Raw genomic sequence first — 25831 nt, 5'->3', positions numbered from 1 at the left:
ATTTTGAGTGTGTCCAAATACTTGTTCAAAAAATCTGGATTATCTTTAATTACAGGAGTTATTTTCATATTATTTTTTGACATCTCATCAAAGATAAAGTAGTCGTCAGCCCCGTAAATGCCCAGACTTCTACATTCTTCTTAATCTTTGATGAGATGTCAAAAAAGAAAATTTCCATATTCTTCTTCATCTATGGTATGCCGATATGTCAAAATGTAGTTATTTGAAAGCTTAATACTATTTTGAAATAAAATTCTTGCAGTCGTAATAACCTATTTTTATTAAGACTATAATATATTTACAAAAGTATTATTTCGAATATCACAATGTCTGCATGATATTTTGAACGAGAGATGGTCGGATGTGAATCATTGCTGCAGCGCCTGCGGTGGCAGGCTCGCAATGTAGTCCAGTGCCTTCTGTATATCAGCCGGGATGGGTGGAGGCGTTGGTAAATGAGCTCCGACGGGTCTGAAGCCGTTTTCGTCGGCTTCGTATGACAGCTGGATAACTTGACCGTCTGGAGCCGTGTACTGGAATTGTCCCTGGGCCGCCATGGCTTCCAATTCAGGGTTTCCAGCGTTCTTGAGAGCTCCGCTTTCAGAGGCGGAGATTCCGTTGGCCGTCTCGTAGCTCCATTGGTAGCTTCCATCAGGGTTGACGATGGAATCCTGACGGAGAATTGCCACCGGTTCTTCCGCGAGCGTCATCGCGCACCATACCAAGAAGATTAACTGAAAATAAACATTTATTTTATATCCAAACACGTCTTTGAAAATTTTGTCTGAAAACTTTATTTTATTTTTATTTTTTTTTCATTTATTTCAAAACATATTGCAAACACAAGTCATATATACATATAATATTCCCGATGAGAAATTTCTATTTCTCATTTTGGGACATGGGATTAAGGTTAACAAGACTGGAACACATATATCAAATTATATATTTTTTTAAATAACCAAAACTAATACCTACACATGGCAAAGTATAAAAACAATCAACAGGTAAAATAAATTGGCATAAGAAACATATTTTATAGAAATAAATGAAAAAATCATAAGGTAAGAAGCTTGAGTACATATCGCGCGCACAGACTATGACAGCGCGCGGCGCAGACTTGCCAACTTGATGACTAACGCACTTGTTTGTCTTACGAATAAAGGATGCGGGCAGGTTTTTCACACTGACGGTATGTGTAGTACTAATTTTAATAAAGTTTAATAATTCTTAGTTTTTTATAAAATACAAAACAGCGTCAAATTCGTTTTGAAAGGTGTGCAATTTAGTATGTAAAATTCAGTATGCACAAATTTCAAGTGAAAAACCTGTATTACACTCTCCTTATCATTCATCGTTCACTTTGTGTATTTCCACTAGAAAACACTACTAAATGACTATTGATTTCAAAATTATCATTCCAGGTCATCATCAGGTCAAATGTAGACTACATGAAGTAGTGAAGTAGTGTTTTTAAGTGGCACTAAATAAAGTAAACGATGAATGATAAGAATAGTACATAATAAAAATGTAACTTTGTTTTAAAATCACTATAAATATATTTTTGTTACTTAATTATAATGTTTACCTGTTTCGAAGCTAAACGCTTCTTTATCAAGACTGATTAATACTAAAACACTATCTACTTTACAATATTCAAAATATTTTGACGGTTAGGCAAAGGAGCTTGGATAGATCTTAAGTGGCTTTATTTTTTGTATTGATTAGCAGTCACAGTCAAAAAGGATCAGGGATGTTGAGTGATTGGAAACATATTTAATAACGAACTGTAGTAAATTATTATTAATTGCCTTTTTTATTTCTAATATTTCTAAGTAATCTAATTTAAGACCTCTTATTTAAGAAGAGTGTTGTATCACCCTACCACAAAGTCAACAATCCTTTTAATATTCAAAATACTTACAGCTGTTTTCATTTTGATAGTGAGTTGTGATCAAGTTGAATGTCGGAGCACTGTGTCGAGATTACATCTCTCTAGCTATTTATATGAAAGGAATCAGAATCAGAAAAATCTTCTTACGACATTATCGCTTTTGTGCAATTCCACTGTCTCGATTCTAAAAGATTTGCACAGGCCTTCTTGATAATACATTAAGGTGGGAGTCTATGCCGGTGACTGGAATTGTCGGCAGTGCATTTCATTTAAAATAATAACACTGGCCAACAATTTACAACTTTTATTTTGTAACTGGCATGAAAATACCTGATCTTTTTGCACTTTGCATAGTTGAATTCAATAACGAAACCATACAAAATGTAGCACGTCAGATTTTTTAGTTATGGATATTTTTAACTCTGATATTGGATAAAGTTTATCTTATTTTTAATGTAAAAATATATATAAAAACCTATCGTATTCAATATTGATAAGTTAATTTATTTCCACTGTTACTGCATAATTATCAATACTTTTTTTATAAATAACTTAGACCTTAGACTGCAACATGTCTAGATACCAACCAATATTAGGGTTTCAACGTATGGGGTCCATACAAACATAAATTTGGCTGTTACATCAAAACTTGATGTGATGAAAGCTTGTCACTACATAGACTTTGAATAAGAACCAGTCACCATATAGATTTTGAATAAGAACGATTAACTTAGTCCAAATCAGTCATCAATATTTCAGCTACAAAATCATTGTTGTTATGTTGAATAGGTTGTCCCAATTTTTTCTATGAAATTCTCTTGTGACAAACATGTGAAATTGGATCCAATTAAAACATTCAATACCAAAAGTCGACTAGTTAGCTTTTCGCTACCAACTGTAAACGACTAAACACTGAAAATAATTCTCACAATTATGTACATCATTATAACGATTTCAAATTTTAAATATTTATTTATAAAGGATACTTACTAGGAACCAAAAAATAAAAAATAAAAAAAATATTCATTATTATTTGTCATAAATTTACACTTTAAAGACTATTTTTTGCACTTGAAATTTAAAGGAAAAGGGTATATTGTGATTCATTCAGATATGTTTTGCATCTATTAAAAATACTGTCTTCAATATGTAAAATTTTTAAAATTTTTGGATTATTATTATTCAATATTACCCTGTACTGGTACCTAAAGCGGGCGGCTGATTACCTTTCCTTCATGTGTTAACGAACAAGATAACACTATGTTTATATGATGCAGTGCTCTATGCACTATCGTTTATGCAGGGGTTTAAAAATATCTCAAAATTTGCATCATACGGTGTTTGAAAATGAAATCGAAATACATTCATAGCTCAACCTTTCAACAACGTCATATATCAAAAATCGTCAATTTTCGGTTTTGTACTTTATCCCACCAAAAGTGGCATATTCTTAACTTAATATTTACCCGCTATAGGGAAGAAAGTGTTGTTTTTGCATTTTGAAGAAAACGTATTGTTTAATTAGTTTATTAAATATACTAAAAAAATTTAAATGGAGAAAACACCATCAGGTTTTACCTGCACAGTAACAGTTCAATAAGCGGCTTGATATTTATTTTTAATAAATTTCATTATATTCTTGAGCTTTTAAGACGATCTCCTGAAAAATCAAGTTTTTTGATTTATGACGTTGTTCAAAGGAGTGAGCGACATGTCAAAATAGATTTTAAGAAAAAGTAGATTTATCAAGAAAAAATCAATTTAAAAAATCCAAATAATTCGTATTTGAAGACTCCCCGCTTAGTGAAGAAATTGTCTGTAAAGTTGCGTCAGTATACTCTAGTCTGATGTTTGTCATATCTAGCAAAGGTCAGGAGGATTTTCGAAAAATGTTGATGAAATTTGACTACTAATTTAGTATTTTGAGAAATATACACGTTAAACTTGTCTCAAAATAATTCGTCAATTGCCAAGACATGTACATATGTACATTTTACATGTAAATACAATGTGTGAGATTTAGTTATATATGAAATACATGTCATTGCGATACTTGTCAAACAAAAAATTTTATAATATTTATTTACAACATTTTGAGTGTGTCCGAATACTTGTTCACAAAATCTGGATTATCTCCAATTACAGGAGTTATTTTAATGTTATGTAATTGGAGATAATCCAGATTTTGTGAACAAGTATTTGGACACACTCAAATGTTGTAAATAAATTATCTGGTCAAATTATAAGCTTAAATAATAAAAATGAAAATGATGTTTTCTGGCGTTTCTCACGTGTGTGAATATAATCCAGGATTCGGACTTCACATACTAATAAAAGGATTTCTGCTCAATAAAAAACTTCTTTTCATCTCACCAATAGATGCCTCTTGTGAAGTTCTAGTGTTTCAAGAATAATGTTTTAAAATTCGTTCATATATATAGAACTTCCAAGAATTTGAGTAGCGTGGTTGTCAATAATGGGTAGAATCACTTAAACCAACGTATGACGGTCGTCAGCCCGGTAAATGCCCTTACTTCTGTATTCTACTTCATCTTTGATGAGATGTCAAAAAATAATATGGTAATATTTATGTTTTGCATTGGAATTTCTCGGTGGAACTATATTTTATTTAGTAAAATAGCATCTTTATAGTTTTTTCCACATTATTTTACATAACCAATGATCGAGTTTCGTCGTTACTGACATCACCAGTCTAATGATGTCGCTAACGACAAAACATATCATTGGTCAAATATAATAAATGTGGAAAAAACCTAAAAAAAAGCGGTTGTAATATTATTTATGATAATATTCTTACACACTCCTTTAATACATGTACTCTTAATACAGGTTAAACAATTTAATATTTAATGATAATAATCCCATTACACCCCTGTATAATAGAAATTAAATAGTACCTACTGCTCTCATACAACGTAAAGCATTAATTTTAAACCCAAATTCTTACTTATATTTTTGCTAACGAAATCAAATCGCTAATATCAAGAATAAATAATAAAAATGGGAGTCGAACACTGCAATATATCGTTCCGAACGTTTTAAATTTGTTGCTGACGGATGTTAGAGGTCAAAATAAAATTCTGTATTTTAAGGCAAAGGGAGTAAATTTTATGAAAGTTGCAAAATGTATATATTCTTAATATTTCGCTCTTTTTTGTGTGCATATAATTAGGTTATAATAATAGTATAGTAATACCAATATTGTATTAGGTTATAATAATTAAAAACAATAAAAAATATATTTAAAAAGAGTTCCACCGACAAGACACACAAGGTGGCTTGGTGGGTCTCTGCAAAATGATTTTTTTCAATACGTTAAAGATTGTGATTTAAATAAATGTATACAATTTCTGTTAATAATAAAAAATAAAAATATTTAGTATTACTACGTCGATGTCAACGTTATTCGTCGTTTTTTAAACATTAAAGGGTAAATAATACATTAAAATAAAATTAAACATTTATTTTTGGTACTTTTATTCCAACTGGTTTCGATAAGCACCTTGTCTTCTTTAGGGATGAACACGTAAAAGGATTGAAATAATGGTGCCACAATCAATAGCGGTTAAAAACAATATTTTATATTTATTTCTTTAAGAAAATTTTCTAAAATGTTGTTACAACGAATCAGGATTTTATTTTCTAATGGCGTTTATTTTTTTTTAACCAGTCTAATTTTTAAATGTTTGTACTGCCGACTTCAATAGATCTAATGTAAACGACTAAAAGCTCTGTTCTAGGAAATACTTAGATATTATGTAAACTTGTGCAACATAATAAAGTAAGTGGATTTCTATGATTATAGTTTCGTATCTAACACACAGAGGGCATTAACTACCATTCAAAGTTAAAGCGATGAGCTGAGGGGAAATTTAAAATAAATTATTATCATGAATAATCTCAATAATTATTTATTTATATACATATAAAATCAGTCTCCTTTCTGTGCCAAAAATCAAGGATTTTCATAGTAAATAAAATAGCTGATGAAACAACAACGATCACGACAATGATCTAGTTCATTTAGATTTCAAAACTCGTGATTTTATGGCCAAATACTCGATCACTGTTCTTCCCCACCCACCCTACTCACCTGATCTTGATCCTTCTGACTTTTTATTGTTCCCCAAACCCAAAAGACCTTTGAAATGAAGAAGATTTGAGACGATTCCCGAGATTGAGGCAAATGCGATGAATGAGCTGAAGGACATCACAAAAGAAGCGTTCCAGGACTCTTTCCAAAAGTGGGAATACCGTTGGGATAAGTGTGTGCGTCGGGAAGGTGACTATTTTGAAGGGGGACCTAGACATGTAACTTCTATGCAGAATAAATAAAATACATTTGGTTTAATGATGTCAGATTAATGTATTATTTGAACAGGCCTCGTTTATACGAGTAAATGGTATATGGTGTTTTTAAGAGATATTCAAATTCAAATTGATGGTGGCACCCACCGTGTAGCATGTTGCGCCATCTTATTGAAACCACAGCTCTTTCACATCAATGCCGTTAAACTGAGGTACGAAGAAGTCAGTATTCATTGTTTCTTGAATGTTTTTCGCAGATACTTGGTGGCACATTTTATAAACTTTACAAAATAAATAAACTTTTTTTTCACCACTTTTTTTTATTACTACAATTTAACCTACTGGTTTCAACAAGATCCTTGCCATCATCAAAAATAAACCCTGATGATGACAAGGCTCTTGTTGAAACCGGTAGGTTAAATTGTATTAATAAAAAAGGGTGAAAACAAAGTTAATTTATTTTATAAAGTATTCATTGTTCTGTAGCGCTCTCCATTGACTGCATTCTAGCCAGGATCGTCTTTAAAATAAATATGGGCCAATGATTCCACCTGCCCATAAAACACACCAAACAGTGACTTTTGATAGAAAATAGTATCGTATGATTCATTTTTGAACTAATTTTTACTGCATTTCTGATTGCTATATTATAGCGTGTTAAGTGAAATATTGTTCAACTTATTGGAATACCAATATTTCGTTATTATTCGGAGTTAATGAGAATTTGACAACGCAACAATTGGCGACTCACACAGATCGGCTTGAAGATTTCATCACAAATTCACAATATCGCAGACGACCTTTTGACTCCATTACCTCGACTTTAGCTCTTATATTCTCACGGCCTACAGACATCCCTGTCCCTGTTAAATGAGGGGGTTATGTTTCGACAATTTGCCACTACAGTATCGAACAGATTAATTGAAACAAAACTTTTTTGTTGTATTTTCGTAAAAAGTTTTGTAAAATATTTTGTTTATTAGTTTTATCACAAATCGATATTTAATACGATCTCATTTTAGCTCAATCAAAATTTTTACTCTTCTTAGCATCTATTGTATAAGGTTTTGTCAAGTGGAAGCTATTTTTTCAAGTCAAGGGGATCTGACATGATATGCACAGAAGAAGAAGTAGAATTTAGTAGATAATTAAATTAATTTAAATTAACACCTCCTCTGCGATGGTGGGTCTGGTCAGACCCACCATCGCGGAAAATTATTGATTACGTAATAGGTAATTTGTTTACGTCGTTTTCTTTAAGTGTAATCGTTCTTCATAAAATTACCTACAAATTGAGATACAAACGAAAATTATTGGACCAGATTCAAATGAGTTATTTAAAAAAAAAGAACAAATAAAATATCAAAAATCATATTGAGTAAGGTCAGTTGTTCGCTATCAATGTGTTAGTGTGCCGTCTGCCGTGATTTTGAAATCCCAAAAACAAAAGCATACATTGTCAATCTTTGGCGATTGTTTCCGTTTATTGTTTTTTTTTTATATTTGTTTTTAACTGATTTATTTGTTTACTTGTATGACGGATTAAATATCATATATATAGACTATAAAGTAAATCTACATTTAAAAAATATTAATATTACAAAACACAGACCTTCACAATAAACTGTTTTATATTTGAACGATTTATAGTTTTATTTTTTTTAAATCTTTTCGACACTTTACCACAATGGCAGGAAAAAAATAATTATCTCATGACGAGATTGAACGACTTTTGGACAGTTCTAAAAGTGAAAGAAAAGTGAGAGAATAGTGCAGATGACAGTGATTTAGAATTCAAAAACCTTAGATTCAGAATTTGAAAGTGCAACGGAAAACGTGGTTTTATAAGAAATGTCAGTAAGTGATAAAAACATCGATTTCAACAAGAAAAGTACCGATTGTCCTCTTATTTTTTGGTAATAATTTATTGGTCAATAATAAAATTAAATATCATACCTATTATGTCTAACGAACTTGTATATAAAATTTTTATAATAATTAGTTTTATTTGGTTTCGTACAAAATTGTATTCATAATTTCTAAAACCCGCAAAATGTTTATGTAAGAAATGGCGAACTTTAAATGAATATTTACACCATTTTGGGCAATTCCGTATATATTTTTCAATGAAAATTTAAATATTTTCACTGTATTTAAAATGAATTTTAATTGCATTATGGACAAAAATTTATCTTGAAACATTAACTCAAAATCCTAGAATCATTTTGTGGTTTTTGGAGCTAACTGCCACGTTTTATATTTGAAGATAATTACTTAGTTGCATTTTGTTAATAATTCTATCTGTTATGATGTTGACTTAAAATATAGTTATAAAATTAAAAACACAAATTATTTGAATTCAGTAAAAATAAAAATGTTTACAATCACTGCTTTATTGCCAACCATGCTACATGCGCGTGTGACATGCTCCGCGGTAGTAGCGAGTATATAAATTAGTTAGTCTGTGGTAGTGAGCCGCAGCGCGCTGTCGCGTTTGGATGTAAAATAATGCGCTTGGATAATTTAATTTCAAAACTATCAAAAACTTGAAAATTCTCATACAAAACTTATGACACATTATCCTATTGCTATGTAGGCTATTTTGAATAATATATAAAATATAAAAACCCGACGAAAAACGCCTAAAAGGCGATTTCTGTACTGGGTCAGATCAGACCCACCACCGCTGGGCGCGTTTTGTTTGAGGCCATCGCGCTTTAGGTGTTAATTAAACCATATCCGCTCCCTTTGCGAAGCATATGGAGTCCACAAACTGTCTCTAGGCTTTCCTCTCGGCTTTCTTGCATGCTCCCGAAGTTCAGACGAGAACTGTCTACAAATTGTCAACAGTGGTCGTCCTGGGCGGCGCGAACCTGATACCTTGTAAAGTAAAGCTTGATGGCGGCTCTCGGGAGGCATGCGGAGTACATGGCCTAGCCAACTGAATCGCCTTTTCTTGACGACAGTTGTGACCAAGATTTGCTTCGTCCTACGCCTTATCTCTTCATTCCTCACAATGTCAAACCACCGTACGTCTAAAATTCTTCGCAGACACCTATTCTCAAAGCTCAGTACACGGCTGCTCTGGGCCCTTGTAAGGTGCCATGTTTCACAGCCGTATAAGAGAACAGGAGCAATGCAGGCATTGTACAGGTGGTATTTAGTCTTTATTTATTTATCTACTAAAAATAAATAAGTACAGTACATCCGACCAACCAAAAACAGACTAGTTATATTGATCAAAACGTTTGATACCATATATGGCTTTTTGCAATGAGAGGGTAGATAGTACTTGAACATTTAAAAAACATGGTTATACTTATTTATAATAATCTAATGGCAAAGTACTGGCAAATTATATCTGATCATTTTCTACCATCTAAGTACATAACAGTAATCATATTAAATATCAAATTTAATTTAAACTTTGTATAATACACGTAATTCTCAAGTAATTTATTTACCAGGATATCAGAACATCGATTATCTTCTCATTCATTTATATCGGCCTTCACATTTAAAGAAAATTGTACGCACAAAACTGTCGGAAAATTCTTAGAATGAGTTATTTAATTGGTTATTTAAATTTTACCTAGTAAATACCACTATTACGATAATAGTTGTATTTGCCATGTGGAATTCGAATTGAAATGGATAGATATTACTACAAAGTGTCTGCCGAATCAATTAATGTAATTATTTGAAATTTTTATTTTGAAAAAGTTCTTGGTGATTCATTAAAATGTTGATGTAATTTATCATCACGCCGCTTTCTCGCAGGGGTAGGCAGAGAGAATAAAATGCCACACCAATCTGTCTTTGCAAACACATTATTTTGTCTTTATCTCCTCCAACATACCCGCTGATACTTCTGACTCCTGACCTGACCTTTTTCAAAGAATTTAAAATACTCAATCATGCCAAGTTTTTCTCGGTCTTCCTCTGCTCCTATTTCCAATTTCATCCACTTCATCAATTTGTCTTGCCGTTCTGACTTCAGTCATTCGTTTCACATACCCACCTTTCCTAATTTTATCGATAATGCTTATCTCAGCCTTGCATTCTTTCCTTATTTCACCATTGGAACATCTATCATACATGGTTTTTCCGCACTGAGAGATCGCATTTCTACTGCATTTAGTCGATTTTCATCCTGGTTTTGTCTATTCCATACTTCTCTTCCATACATTTTGGATTAGAATTTAGGAAAACAGGTATATAAAAAAAAAACAAAAATTAAGAAGCCTGTTTAAAGGTAATAAATGAGAAAATATAACTTATAACCAACACAAATATCTTTTTAAAGTTATAAGATGTCAGGCAGCTGGTTAATTTGGGTGTAGACAATATATTGCAATGTTTTTTCTTCAAACTAAATTATTTTTATCGGTTCCACGTGTATTTTATTATGTCTTCGTGTATTATGATGATGAATTTCTCTGTTAAAAATCAGTCAAGTGTTGAACTGCTGCTATGAGTCGTTTTGAAACATTATACGGTATTGCATTGAATGATTCATTTTCATCTGAAATTTATGAAATCCTGAATATTTGTTAAAGAAATGTGATTGTTGCAAAATAAAAAAGAGACAATGGCCTGAAAATGAAATAAAAGAAAATTAATTTCTCTTCCATAGTATATTTATATGTTCAATCTTTTTACAAACTGCATCATATCCGGGATGTTTACAAATTACATAATGAGATACATATTTACACAAAAAATTCACTCATATACATAATTATTGACAAAATATACAATATTCACATACACATGCTAACACAAGTAGATTTAAAACGTTTACAAATCAGTCCTGTACATTTTTAATTTAAATGCATCATTAGGAGTATTTTTTTTTTCATATTTATCAGCCACGGGAAATAAACAGGAATGATCGTATAAACACGTATTTTATGTAAACAAAATAATACGAAAATATGATTTATCTTCTTCATCTATGTTGAGATGACAAAATATAAGAATAACTCCTAAGTGGAGAAACCTAGATTTGAGCACAACCAAAATATTGTGAAATAAGAAGGTTTATGTTTTGTTTTACACCAAACATAATAAGGGATATATGATAATTGATTTTTGGCAATATAAGGGAGTAGGATCGGGTAAGGATTTGAAGGGAGAGAGGTATATTTATAGATGTATATAAAGGACAAAAGAGATCATATTGTGAACCAGGCAATCACCATGGATCTTCTTCGAGAGGAAGTAAAATAATTCATGGATGTTTCAGAAAGAAAACATGATTTAAAGGCATGGCCTAGGTGACGTTATCCATGACAGAAGGGCCTACAACCTGAGGATGAGGAGAGCTGACTCCAAAAGTCAACAAAGACGATAAGTTGGAATGGAGCCAGGAAGAAGATACTATATATATACATTTGTCTGCACATACAGTCGATCATTCTTGGATATTTCACGTGTTATTTAAGTAATTTGATTATCTCATTTATATAATATGGTGTCGATTTGTCGTTTAGCTGAAGGGTAATTTATTGGCGGTCTTCCGGTTGAGGTGGGGCGGTGGCAAGGTAAGCTAGAGCCCTCTGGATCGCTTCCGGAATGGGGGGTGGGGTCGGCAAATGGTCACCCTGAGGCTGGAATCCATTCTCATCAGCGATGTAAGTCACACGGATGAGCTGTTAAGAAAAAAAACATTAAAATTTTATAAAGAAATATACTTTTGTCAGATTCTTTTAAAAAGCCAAATTTTATTTGGTAAATACCACTATTTATTCAAATCTTTTGTAGCTCGTGTTTAAATGCATTTCACATCACATGAAAGTGGTAAAAAAATGGATCTAAAAAAAGTGACTGCTGAATCTAAATGCTGAAAATAACGAACTGTATTCAATTTAAATATTTTAAAATTATTGTGGCCTTTTTGCTAATACCCTAAGACTAATAAAATTCATGTGTAGTTTTAAATCATTTTTATTTTTTTATACTAATTTTCGACAAGCATCTTCTCATTTTCAATACCAAAAATGTACAAATATAGGACCAGAAAAGTGGTAGAAACAAAGTGTCACCAAAAAAACATTTTAGAAATTAATATACATATACTTGATTATTACCACACTACTCAAATTTTGTAAACCCATTTACTATGTATATCATAAACTTGATACGTTATTTCATAAGTGAGTTCTCGGCCCCATCTATCGTTGCGTTGAGTAAATATTAAATACCAATAAAAAGCGAAAACTGTGTAAAAAGTCAAGTATGAAATCGTATTATCATTCAATTACCTATAATCCTCTACGTACACAATACCGAGTAGGTACAAGTCTTTATATTGCGTCAGAATTTACAAAGTATTATTTACCTTATTACCGCCAGAGTGACCCAAAAAAATTACCAGTGGGTCATTTAACATGCAACGTCTCAGCGTTGGACACAAACGACAATTAGACAATTCTGACGAGCAAAGTGAATAACGATTATCACTCATTTTGAGCTATTATGTTACTTAATATTAAATTGAATTTTTATTTTATTTTTTGAATTAAAAAAAAGAAATATTTGTGTTTTTATTATTTACACAAATATTTCAATTTCATACAATTTATGTGAGCCTAAGCGGCTCATTATTCGAAATAGGTTTCAAATTGTGGTAGAGTTGGTTCGAACCGAGAAACTCGAGAGTCCGCGACACTAACCACGGGACCTCAAGCCGACACTTTGACGACACAATTGACATGACTATTTATTTATTTTACTGACAAATATCGTATATTATTACGCGATATCATCGATTGAATATAAAATTGATTTCTTCATAACTAATTTGAGAACATATCCCTCACTTCTTTCAACGTCATATATCAAAAATCGTAAATTTTCAGTTGTGCATGTTTTCGAAATGCCCAGAAAATATACTATATCCCAGCAAAAGCGGCATATTTTTTACTTAATATTTACCCGCAACAGAGCAGAAAGTGTTGTTTTTGCATTTTGCAGAAAGGGTTTTGTGCTTTCAAATGGAGAAAAAACATTCAGATTTTACCTAAAAAGATCTGTTGCACATTAAAAATTCAATAAGTGGCTTGATATTTATTTTTTATACATTACATTATATTTTTAAACTTCAATAATGATCTCCTGAAAAATCAAGTTTTTTGATACATGACGTTGTTGAAAGGAGTGAGTGATATGATGGTTGCAAACCCTATAAATTCCCAGCCCTCTTTTATATATTCTTATAATATATTCTTCTTCATCTATGCTCAGATTTAAAAAAAATATATAGAAGCAATTAAATTCAAATTATATTCAAAATTATATTGATCGAATTCATTTTATATTTTCCCTTATATCAATTAATTATTATTATCTATATTATCTGAGATAATTAAATCAGAAATAGTTGTGACATTATTGTTTATTGTTTTAAAATACGCCATGTTGTCGACCTTTGGGTAAAATTTCCTAACAATACATCGCCGAGACATTTTTTCCGAATTTGATTAAAATAAATAACTGGCACACTCACGCGAGATACACAAAGGTACAATATTGCACACTCTCGGTTTCAACATGTGTTCTGGCTCTGACGAAACCATTCGGTGGTATACTCTGTTTGAAGTTCAATAGGTCATGTCAAGAAACAGCATAACAATTGCTATAGACGTGATGTAATGGGTACGCAGTATATTATTCTGCAAACTTTTTCTATCCGAGGTACACCTACCAAATTAAGAAATTTTAGAGGTGTATATTTACCATATTATGGTAACATATCGCTAACTCCCTTCATCAACGTCATGTATCTAAAAACTTGATTTTTCAGGAGATCGTTTTTAAATTTTAAAAATATAAAAATAAATATCAAGCCACTTATTGAACTTTTTATTGTGCAACAGATCTTTCTAGGTAAAACCTGAATGTTTTTTCTCCATTTGAAAAATGTTAAGTATATTTTTAAAAAATAATTAAACAATACCTTTTCTTCAAAATGCAAAAACAAAACTTTCTGCCTAGTAGCGGGTAAATATCAAATAAAAAATATATAGTACATTAAAGATATAGTACATTTTCTGGGCATTCCGAAAACATGCACAACTTAAAATTGACGATTTTTGATATATAGCGTTGTTGAAAGGAGTGAGCGAGATTCAATATATTATGTTTGATACGAAATGCGAGCCTACTTAACTGAGCACGGGCTATCCAAATTTGGAGGAATTGTGATATTTTCACAAAACTAGACTTTTTTCCGCGGCACACCAACTAATCAACACGGTACACCAGTGTGCCGCGGCACACACTTTGCGATACAATGTTATACGGTAGAGATTTTAGTGAATTCATAAGCAAACTGCGAAGGTAGCGTATGTAATTTATGAGATAATAATGCTATGATATTATCATATGAATTTATTCAGATATTTATTATTTATGCATTAAGACATCTCAAAATAGATGAAGAATGATATGGAAGTCTTATTTAAACATTATTATCGTATTTATTGATTCGGCATTAACTTTGTGGAATGACATGTAGATTATTTAAAAGAAAATAAATACTTGTATAATGCCACTTATTGAATTTTATTTCATTACACATGACTACGTTGTTTAAAAAACTACAGTTTTTTCATCTATAGATGAATAGTAAACTAACTAGCACAATAAATATTCAGGTTTACTATTCATTTGTAGAAGAAAACAACTGTAGTTTTCGAAACTAATCGTGTCCAATTAGTTTCGAAAACTACCGAAATACAACTCAATAAATGGTAATCTACAAGAGTTTTTTGTTGTTGTTGAAATAATCATCATGTCACTCCAAAAAGTTAATGCCGAATCAATAAATCTTATAAAAAGACTTCCATAGTTTTCTTCATCTATGTTGAGATGTCTAAATACATTAATAGTTAATAGATAAATGAATTCAGACGATAATTTCATGTCGTATTTAATTTAATTTGATACTTGATATTGTTTGATATTGATATTGTCTATATATTTTACGAAACCTAATTTCTTGTTTTTAAGCGCCTAATTTTCATCATCTTTACATTCCAATAAAAAAATCATATCCTGACGTAAGTAACGCTCTCGCAGTGGCGTGCAAAAATAATTAATTATGGTAGGCAGTAGAGGTAGGTAATAAGGTAAGCTGGTACTACTTACTAAGGTAGGCAATAGAGGTAGGTAGTAAGGTAACATAGGTAATACTTTAGTAAGGGAGGGTAGGTACTGGTTGCGTGTTTATATGTCACGCGGGTAAGTTAAGATAGGCACTGATTTTCTGCCTATATGTAATGCACGCTCCTGCCCCCTCGTTTAGATTTTTTTAATAATTAAATAAATTGCAATTATGGAATTTATGTATGTAGTCAGACAAAGAAACGATATATTTCTACCGGATTATTGAACTATTACGTTGAGATGTCAAAATTATTTAAGGGTAGTTTTCCTTACATTTCCTTCAGGGTCGGTGTACTGGTACTGTCCTTGGGCGACTTGCGCCTCCTTCTCGGGATCTCCTGCGTTCTTCAAATATCCCTGCTCTTCGGCGGCGATTCCATTTCCGGTTTCATAACTAAAAAAATATAGAAACATTTATTTCTCGTTATTAAAAATCAAAGGCCAAAATATCACAACAGTTGAGACCTTTGTCTATTTGGGTCACACGCCAAACTGGGAAGTGATAATATGGAATCCAAACTAGAGAAGCGAAGAGCTTTAGGATGGGCTGCATTTGGTAAATTACACTGGCCAACAATGATTTTGTAACTTAAATATTGATGTCTGATTTGGACTAAGTTAATCGTTCTTATTCAAAGTCTATATGGTGACAAGCTTGTATCACGTCAAGTTTTGATGTTTCAGTCTTATTATTGTTTGTATGGATCCCATACGTTGAAACCGTAATAGTAGTTGGTATCTAGACATGTATAAGTCACAGGTCTAAAGGATTAAAAAAAAGTATTGATAATCATGGAGTAACAGTGGAAATATATTAATTTATTAATATTGAATACGATAACATTATATGTTTATATATTTTTAAATATAAATAATAAGAAAAACTTTAGTCAATATCAGAATTAAAAATATCCATAGCTAAAAAATCAGAAGGGCTACATTTTTTTTGCTTTCGTTTTTGAATTCAGCTATGCAAAATGCATAAAGATCAGGTATTTTCATGCCAGTTACAAAATATAAGCTGTAAATTGTTGGCCAGTGTTTTGAAATGTCCTAAGACCCCCAAACATTCCAACCATCTGAAGAGGAAAACGTTCAATGCATGTATACTTCCAATGGATTTAAAAGGTGTGTTGAGATGGTTGGGGCATGTGAATCGAATGAGTGAAAAAATAATAGTTTATAAGGCGAATGTGGTTGGTAACAGAAGCAGAGGATAACTGAAAAGTATGATACCTGTTAAAAAATATTTTGTTCAACAGAAGGCGCTGCCATTGCTTTCAGAAGGAGAGGGTACTGTTTAAAAAACATGGTTTGGAAAAGACCCCATTACGAAATAATATGAATTTATTTAACCGTTCTTTCTTCACTTATTTTATTCACATGCCCAAACCATCTCAACACATCTTTCTTAATTTTATCGATAATGCTTATCTCAGCTTTGCGTTCCTTCCTTATTGCACCATTTGAACATCTATCATACATGGTTTTTCCGTACTGAGATATTGCATTTCGGCTGCATTCAGTCTACTCTCATCCTTCTTTTGCCAAATCCATACTTCACTTCTAAACGTTTGGTAATACTATCTCCCTGGTAATATTGGTTTATCAATATCCATCAATCATTTATCTTGAGATTATAATAGCCACAAAGAGACGTGTGTCATCTTCAACCTTTTCGCAAATCCAATATGGTTATAGAATGAGCAAAATGGTTTTGTAATTTGACGATTGCAAAATTTAACCTAAAAAGCAAATGGATTTCAATCGATTTGAAATAATGATAAGTAAACAAAATAGATTTTAAAATTAAATAATTGTGAAATATTTATACTAGACGTACTCACGCTACCGTCTAAGTATAAAATATTATGTCATATTTAAAATTATGATTTCGTATAATTAAGACGATGGAAAGATTGATGAAGTTATAGAGAAGAGAGCGAATGCTGGGAACAGATTGAATGGTCCACTGAAATTATTTGTAGCAAACATGCCTTACAGCGGAAGCCAAACTGGCAGTTCACAAAGGAGTCCTTGTTCCAAACCCTTATGTATGGAAGTAATCATGGAGTTGGCAAAAGAAGGATGAAAGTAGACTGAATGCAGTCGAAATATGTATGATCTCTAAGACAAATGCGCGTTGAGTGCATAGGGTATTGCATACTATTTATTCGTAGATTTTTAATATTTCATAAGCTTTGTCAAATGAAACATATTAGAAATGTGTGCTTTCTTTTTCATTGAATTGGACTGGCTTCAGCAATGCATTGCTGTATAAAGCTAATATTAAATATTTGCCCGATAAACGTGACGCGTCCTTGAAATCTCACTCTCAATTCTCATCCAATTATCGATCATCAAATTGCTGCCTAAAATGTTTCACTTTAAAAAAGTGTGCAAATTATTTTTGTTAAAAATAGCGTGTGTAGGTACTTGCCTAGAATTTTCACAAATGAATTACATTAAATTAAAGTAATTTCGAACATAAAGACTTAATCCATTCACGTTTAGGTACAGGCTGTAAAACTTATTAAGTTTAAGTAAGGGAACGATAAGCGGTGTTGCATAAGCCGTAGCCAGATTTCAGAGTCACTTGGATGTTAAGTAATTTAAAAAAAAAAAACATGTTAAAAAATATTAATTTTCATGTATTCATTCGGCAGGCTTTGTGGTATTATCTATCAACTTTTAATTAAAATTTGACTTAATGAATACCACTTTTTCTTTAAATTAATTATGACACAACGCGTATAGCCAACATACACATCGCTCACTCCTTTCAACAACGTCATATATCAAAAATCGTCAATGTTTAGTTGTGCATGTTTCCGGAATGCCCAGAAAATGTACTATATCCTAGAAAAAGCGGCATATTTTAAACTTAATAACTACCCGCTACAGGGCAGAAAGTGTTGTTTTTGCATTTTGAAGAAAAGGTATAGTTTAATTATGTTTTTAAATAAACTAAATATTTTTCAAATGGAGAAAAAACCTTCAGGTTTTACCTAAAAAGATCTGTTGCTTAGTAAAAAGTTCAATAAGTGGCTTGATATTTATTTTTAGTACATTTTATTGTATTCTTAAACTTTAAAAACGATTTCCTGAAAAATCATGTTTTTTGATATACTGTAATATATGTCGTTTTTGAAAGAGTGGGCGACATGTATAATCATATGTAGAAGTAAATACGCCACATACATGTATAAAGAGAGATGCATTACCAATATCATGTTTGCATTTGAACCGTCTTCCGTATGATGCAAGGCGGAAACATAGAGAAGCCTCTTATGTAATTAGATCTGTATCCAAACCGTCACGAGTGATATTTATGAATAAGTAAGCGAACTCATTGTATACAGGTCAGCGGCGTGTATTTCAAATTTCACTAATGTCTCTCTTGACAGCGCGGTTTCGGCATGATGAATGGACTTTGAAGTCTAGGCAATAGGACAATGGCTTCGGCTGCTGTGCTATTTGCTTTTAAATGTTAATGCAATCAATCGCCCAACATCACAAATATGTATACTAACTAACGAACTAACCAGCACGCTGCTTCCCGCAGTGGTAGACAGAGAAAACAGATCAAACATCGTACAACTTTACCTTTCCTAATAATCTTCGCTTCCGCTATTGTATTGTACATTCATGGGTCTCCTCATATGTGGTACATACCCAGCGATTATTCCGACTTATGACCTGACCACATCCAAGTATTAGTAATACTTTATAATGCCAAGTTTTCCTCGGTCTTCCTGTGCTTTTATTAGTAACCACTTATTTGTTTTACTATCCTTTCTTCACTCGTTCGATTCACATGCCCAAACCATCTCAACACACCTTTATTAATTTTATCGATACGCCGTTTCCCCGCAGGAGTAGGCAGAGAGGGTGGAACGCCACACTTTTTTTTCCCCACATACACTCCTAGCTTCCTTCACATCTAGTCATAAATGCCCTCCGATTACGCAGACTTTTGACACCACCAGATTTTAGCTTCTGATTGATCTGTGTTCCAAGTTCACATTCGCCACATATATGTTCTTAATCATTCTCTCGTTATCCATTCGCTCCGTATGGGTATTCAACCCAAATTTGGCATTGACGATATGATATTTTTAATGACGTGTTAACCAAATTATGATAAATAATACAGCCAACAATGAACATTCAATTTCGACCACAATTATAAACAAAACTTATGGGAAGGTTTTTATGCAATCACGACTTATCGTAGATTAATTGGTTGATAATAAAATTATGCACGGATTTCAGTGATTCTATTTTTTCATACATTTTAATAGCTGACTAAGTAATCATCACGTCGCTTCCCCGCAGGGGTAGGAAGAGAGAAAATGCCATACTAATATGTTTTTGAAAAAAATCCACATTCACGTATTTCCTAATACATGCATACCAATTATCCCAACTGTTGACTTGAGCAATATTTTAAATAAATTATAATATTTAAAAACTTAATCATGCCAATTTTTTCTCAGTCTTCCACTGCTCCTATTACCGACATATTCACCCCATAAATCTGTTTAACTGTTTTCATTTTAATTTTGTCTGTGCAAACAATTTTCCTCTCTTCTACAATTATTCATATGCTCATACATAACACCCGATTACTCCAACTCCTAATTTGATTACATTCAAGTACTTGAAATACTTCATTTTGCCAAGTTTCCCTCGGTATTCCTCTGTTTCTATTACCAACTTTAATCGCCTCATAAATTTTTTGAACTGTTCTTTCCATTCGCATCCCCAAACCATCTCAACACACCTTAATTAATTTTACCGATAATGCTTGTTTAAGCCTCGCATTCTTTCCTTACTTCACCATTCGCACATCTATCAGTCATCGTTTTGCCGCACATTAGTCTAAAAGACCGCTTTTTGAACAAACCATCTCAACATACCGTTTTATTGATAATACTTATGTACTTGCAATAATGAAACATGCCAGATTATTGATAAAAAATAATATATATATGTATATATATATATATATATATATATATATATATATATATATATATATATATATATATATATATATATATATATATATATATATATATATATATATATATATATATATATATATATATATATATATATATATATATATATATATATATATATATATATATATATATATATATATATATATATATATGTATAAACTTAAATTGCGTTGTTGACATTATAATTCCTCCGATATTACAAAAGCATCGTCATGTGACAACATATAACTGGTTAATTAATCTGAGATAATAAATACTATAAATTTCATTAACACTTGACAGATTGATCTGACATTGAACTAACACATACTGAGTGACGTGATGTCATGGAATTTACCCGTATAAGCTGAATTTATTGCCATTGTTTACAAAATATCAGAATTTTAATCAAATTACGTACTACTAGATTGATGCGTCACAAGAAAGGTCAGTAATAATGTGTGAATAAATATATTTCATCATTACATTTAAAAAAGAAAAAAATATATACAAGACACCTCAATACAGATAAAGAAGAAAGAAGATAATAAAATAAATCTGGGTGTACGATCTGTAATAGATTTGTTTAAATGATCAGTTTATAGACGTGTATCATTCACCATTCTTGACTGACAACTATAATGCTCAAATTTTCTGTTTGAAGATGTATTTATGTTTCAATTGACAATTTTTTTAACATTCTAGTTCAAGCCATCATCAATAGTTAAAGTGATTACTTAAACCAGCCTTTGAAAGGTCGTTAGTTAATAATACATAGACTTCTATATTTTTCTTCATCTTCGTTGTGATATCAATATAAATAACTCCTACGTAGACAAATCCAGATTTATGAACAATAATTTGTGGACACTGTATTGTGAAATATAATTTATTTTATGACATTAAAAAAATCTAAACTATGGATAATACTAAATTTTAATAGAGTATTTCATGAAAACTGACTAATTGAACAATGTTTAATTTTTATTTTTTATTTCAGTTTCACTTGGTAAATATCACTACTTCTTAAAATCTATTCTTAAATAAATTTTGGTGTTTACCAAGTAAAACATAATAAATGGATAAATATTACTACAATGTGACCAAAGTGCCGAAACAATTTATAAAAATATATAAAGTTTTATTTACACCCCTATAATTTATGTTTTTTATAAGGATTTGAAATATTGTGTATGTCAAGTCAAAAAAATGTTTAAGGACGACTGTTTATAAAAATCTTACCTCCACTTGTATGATCCATCAGGGTTGATTTCTTGTTCCTGTTTCAGAATGGGGATGGGTTCTGTTGAAGGTCCTTGGGGTGCAGCTAGGGTCACAGCAACCATGGCGAAACATAATACCTTTGAAAGGAAAAAACAAAATTTTATCAAAAAACTCACAATTTTCTGATTTTTTTCTTCATAAGACTCGTTTGAGAGTGATTTTGAAAAATAATTTGTATGTGATAATAATATGTTTTTAGGTGGTATTATACTTAGTAATCGGTGAATGATAAGGGGAGTGTTACATTATCATTCCACAAATTAACAATGCTTTTATTTTACAACGCTATAATAAAGATTTTGCTATCAATATTTTTTTTAAATCTTGAGCATGGTAATTTAATTCTGAAAAAAATATTTTAAGTACGTACAAGAAAATGTACATATATAATGTTAAATTAAGTATAAATTTGAGTTTATATCAAATGTAATACAAGCTTACTGCAATAAGTGATTTTTACACCCTTGATTTTTTCCCATTTATAATTTATTAAAAAAAAACAGCTTGATATTTAACCGTCATCGGTTTAAAAGTTCAAAACAATAACTAGACATTTTTTAAAATATTCGTAAAAATACAAAACAAATACGATATGCATTAAAAATTTAATTTTTACAAACGCATTTTTTTCACAACTTGTATTACACAAATCTGGGTTTTCTCCACTTGGGAATATTATTTTTTTTTACATCTCAATATAGATGAAGAAGAGTAGGTATGTCTAGAGTATTAACAAGGGCGATGACCTATCATAAACGGATTAAATTGTTCACTTTACCAGCCTATGACAAGTCATAAGGCTTGTAAATACCTAGAGTTCTATATTCTTCTTCATCCATGTTGAGATGTCAAAAATCAGATTTTTGCATGAAACACTATGTCACATTCAGAATTTTAAATGAATGAAAATAACTTTTAATTTATTTGTAAGAACATAAAATTTAGTTTATTTAAAATTGTAAAAATAATCCACTATTTTAAAATATGTTTTTGAAATTTTAAATTTTGAGCACAAATTTGTTTCCTGGAAGCTTCGTCTAGGGGTTGAAACGATATTTATCGAAGTAACTGAACAACTTACGATGAATTTCATTTTGTATAGGGTTGGTTAGTTTACACTGTTCGTTGGTAGGATGTTGGCACAGGGAGTACTGGTGAACTTGTGATATCGTCCGGTGTCATCCTCGCTATTTATACGATCGCTGGCCAGCGCTGACAACGTATGGTACCAGACACTCGTAGATCATCGCGGAACTTAAAGGTTACTCCCCACGCACACTGACGCGCGTGCGACCTCTACGCACACAGACACAATGGAGGCAATCTTCAACGTATCAATATCAATAAACGCACTTTGTGTTAAAAACTTGATTGTAGGGAAGTTTAGTTACACAGACACTCTCCCCTCGCTCTGCTGTCCTGGTAATATTCGCAGAGAACTACTAAACTGCATAGATTGAAAATCGGCATTTAACCAACTGAATAAATAACTTACCATCACACAGCTTCCCCGTAAGGGTAAGCAGAGAGGATAGAACGCCACACCAATCTCTCTTTGCAAACAATCATCCTTATCATTCATCGTTCACTTTGTGTAATACCACTTTTATAATCACTTATTCATGACAATTTTTTTTTAATATTTCAATTTCATACTATGTCTGTGAGCCTAAGCGGTTTATTATTAGAAATAGGTATCAAATTGTGGGAGAGTGAGCTCGAACCGAGAAACTCTGACTTACGAGTCCAAGACACTAACCACGGGACCACAACCCGACACATTCGATACCCGGCAACCCGACAACTATCGGTTTCGGAAAATCATGCCATCATCAGGTCATTAAAATAAAAGAATTATTAGAAAGAGAGAAAAAATACAAATAAATCACTATGGGAGTATTTTTAAAAGTGGACTCGAAGTTAAATTTAGTCACAAGTTCGAAACCGGTAGTCTCGAATAAGTGATTTTAAAAGTGGTATTACACAAAGTAAACGATGAATGATAAGGAGAGTGTCATATTACCAAACCACAAAGTTATCAACGCTTTTAATATACAAAATCATTTTTCACCTCTTCAAACATACACGTCAATTATTCCAACTCCTGACCTGACCACTTTCAAGTGTTTGAAATACTTGATCATGCCAAGTTTTTCTCGGTCTTCCTTTGTTATTATTACCAACTTCTTTACTTATATATTGTTTACTATTCTTTCTTTGTCTGCCTCTTTAGTATATTGTCTGTGTAATGGTCAGAACGCTGGGCTACAGTTCTGGAGGTCCCGGGTTCGAATCACTGGAGGGGGGTCAAATTTAAGTGTTTTTTTACACTCTAATGTTAATTCAATATTACCCTTGACTGGTACCTGAAGCCAAAAGCTGATCACCCTTCCTTCATGTGTTAACAATCAAGATAATACTGCGTTTATATGATGCAGTACCCTATGCACCATTGAGGTACGTATAAGGGTTTTATATTTAAAAAAATCTGTTTTCACTCATTAAATTCACGTGCCCAAACCATCTCAACATACATTTCTCAATTTTATCAATAATGTTTAGTGAGGAGGATTTAAAATCACACATTTGAAATGCCAAACATATCTCCCATCCCAATCGATTTCCTGATCCAAGTCTTAGAGTCAAAGACTTAGAAAACAAACGTTCTAATTCAACTTAGGCTTCTTTGGGATAAAATTAACAAATTTAAAATAGGCCACACGGCCTTAACCAGAAGAAGAAGAGAAAGGTTAATTATTATCAATCCCATATCACGACCGTCAAGGCACACATCGCAGTAATTGGAGCTAATCGACACAACGTACAGAGATCAGATTCTAACGATTTAGACGTTAATTAATTTTCGCTTTCCAGCATTACTAAGCGATGGATGGCCTTATCATTTAATAATTTAATATTTTTCTCACTAGTTATTTATGAGGCGGATGTAATTGGTAATAGAAGCAAAGTAAGACAAAAAATGGTAAGTATTTTGTATTTAAGTATTTTGAGTGCCTGAAGTATTTTGGTAAAACAAATTAATGTGACGAATGTTAGTGGGAAAAGAAGCAGAAGAAGACCGAGAAAAACATGGCACGAACAGGTATGCCAAATACTTGAAAGTGGTCAGGTTAGGAGTCGTAACAATCGGCGGATATGTATGAGGAGATGCATGAACGTGGAAGAGGCGAAGAATGTTTGCAAGGACAGAGTGGTGTGGTGCTCTATTCTCTCTGCCTACCCCTGCGGGGAAGCGGCGTGAGGGTGTTTTTTTTTTTTTGAGTGCCTGAAAGTGGATGGAACAAGAGTCGAATGCAAACCTGAAAATTAAGAAAGTTTGTAGAGATGGTTTAGGTAGGTAAGTAAATAAATGAGTGAAGAAAGAATTAAAATATATATATATATATATATATATATATATATATATATATATATATATATATATATATATATATATATATATATATATATATATATATATATATATATATATATAAATATATATATATATATATATATATATATATATATATATATATATATATATATATATATATATATATATATATATATATATATATATATATATATATATATATATATATATATCTGAGACCAATTTAGTAAAACATAGCAGAAAAAGAAGACTTGTTTTTTAACTAAGCACGTTCAAGTATTTGAAATACTTGATCGTGCTTAGTTTTCCTCGGTCTTTCTTCGCTTATATTATATACCTCATTCTCCTCAGAAAATTGTTTTACTATTCATTATCATCCCAAACCACCATAATCCACCTTTCTTAATTTTACCAATAATTTTTATTCAGCCTTGCATTTTTTCCTTATATCACCATTATAATACGTTTCACTGCATTGAGAGATCCCATTTCTTCTGTATTCATTCTACTTTCATCTTTCTTCTGCCAACTCTATGATTTACATTCAGGAGTGGGTGAAAAAAAAACATTAAAATTTTTTCCCTCTTCTGAATCGACCTGGAACCAAATGTGACTACAACTTAACTACGGAGCGGAAGAATAGTGAACCTTACACAAATGACACTGAAATGCCAAGAGCTCGTAAAAAAATCGTAAGCCCTGGAATGTTCATACTTCCATTTTCTTTCATATAAATCGATACATGCT

At 31.6% G+C, this 25831-nt stretch overlaps 2 protein-coding genes across 2 annotated transcripts; both read right to left on the bottom strand.

Annotated features, from left to right (window-relative positions):
• Nucleotides 1-261: 261 nt before the first annotated feature.
• LOC148312957 (endocuticle structural glycoprotein SgAbd-8-like) lies at nt 262-1985 on the bottom strand. Its single transcript, XM_088270813.1, has 2 exons — nt 1925-1985; nt 262-734 (listed from the first exon to the last, which is right to left on the bottom strand). The coding sequence occupies exons 1-2, from the start codon at nt 1934-1936 to the stop codon at nt 369-371; spliced, it is 378 nt and encodes a 125-aa protein (XP_088126939.1). The 5' UTR covers nt 1937-1985; the 3' UTR covers nt 262-368.
• An 8860-nt stretch (nt 1986-10845) lies between these two features.
• Nucleotides 10846-22917, bottom strand: LOC148312956 (endocuticle structural glycoprotein ABD-4-like). Its single transcript, XM_088270802.1, has 4 exons — nt 22769-22917; nt 21646-21764; nt 15668-15788; nt 10846-11877 (listed from the first exon to the last, which is right to left on the bottom strand). Exons 1-4 carry the CDS (start codon nt 22778-22780, stop codon nt 11731-11733), a joined length of 399 nt encoding a protein of 132 aa, XP_088126928.1. The 5' UTR covers nt 22781-22917; the 3' UTR covers nt 10846-11730.
• Nucleotides 22918-25831: the final 2914 nt, after the last annotated feature.

Source organism: Brachycentrus maculatus, unplaced genomic scaffold, assembly GCF_059751285.1.
Source record: "Brachycentrus maculatus isolate JH-2025_06_01 unplaced genomic scaffold, ASM5975128v1 h1tg000028l, whole genome shotgun sequence".
NCBI lineage: Eukaryota > Metazoa > Arthropoda > Insecta > Trichoptera > Brachycentridae > Brachycentrus > Brachycentrus maculatus.
Note: the sequence above shows the minus strand (reverse complement) of the source record. Positions and strands in the feature narration are given on the sequence as shown.

Bases quoted from the DNA above. Each gene is read 5' to 3' on its own strand.
- LOC148312956 (XM_088270802.1), bottom strand. The intron at 15,789-21,645 runs GTAAGATTTTTA...ATATTTTTTTAG, and splicing joins GATGGATCATACAAGTGGAG to TTATGAAACCGGAAATGGAA. The intron at 11,878-15,667 runs GTAAGGAAAACT...TTTTCTTAACAG, and splicing joins ACACCGACCCTGAAGGAAAT to CTCATCCGTGTGACTTACAT.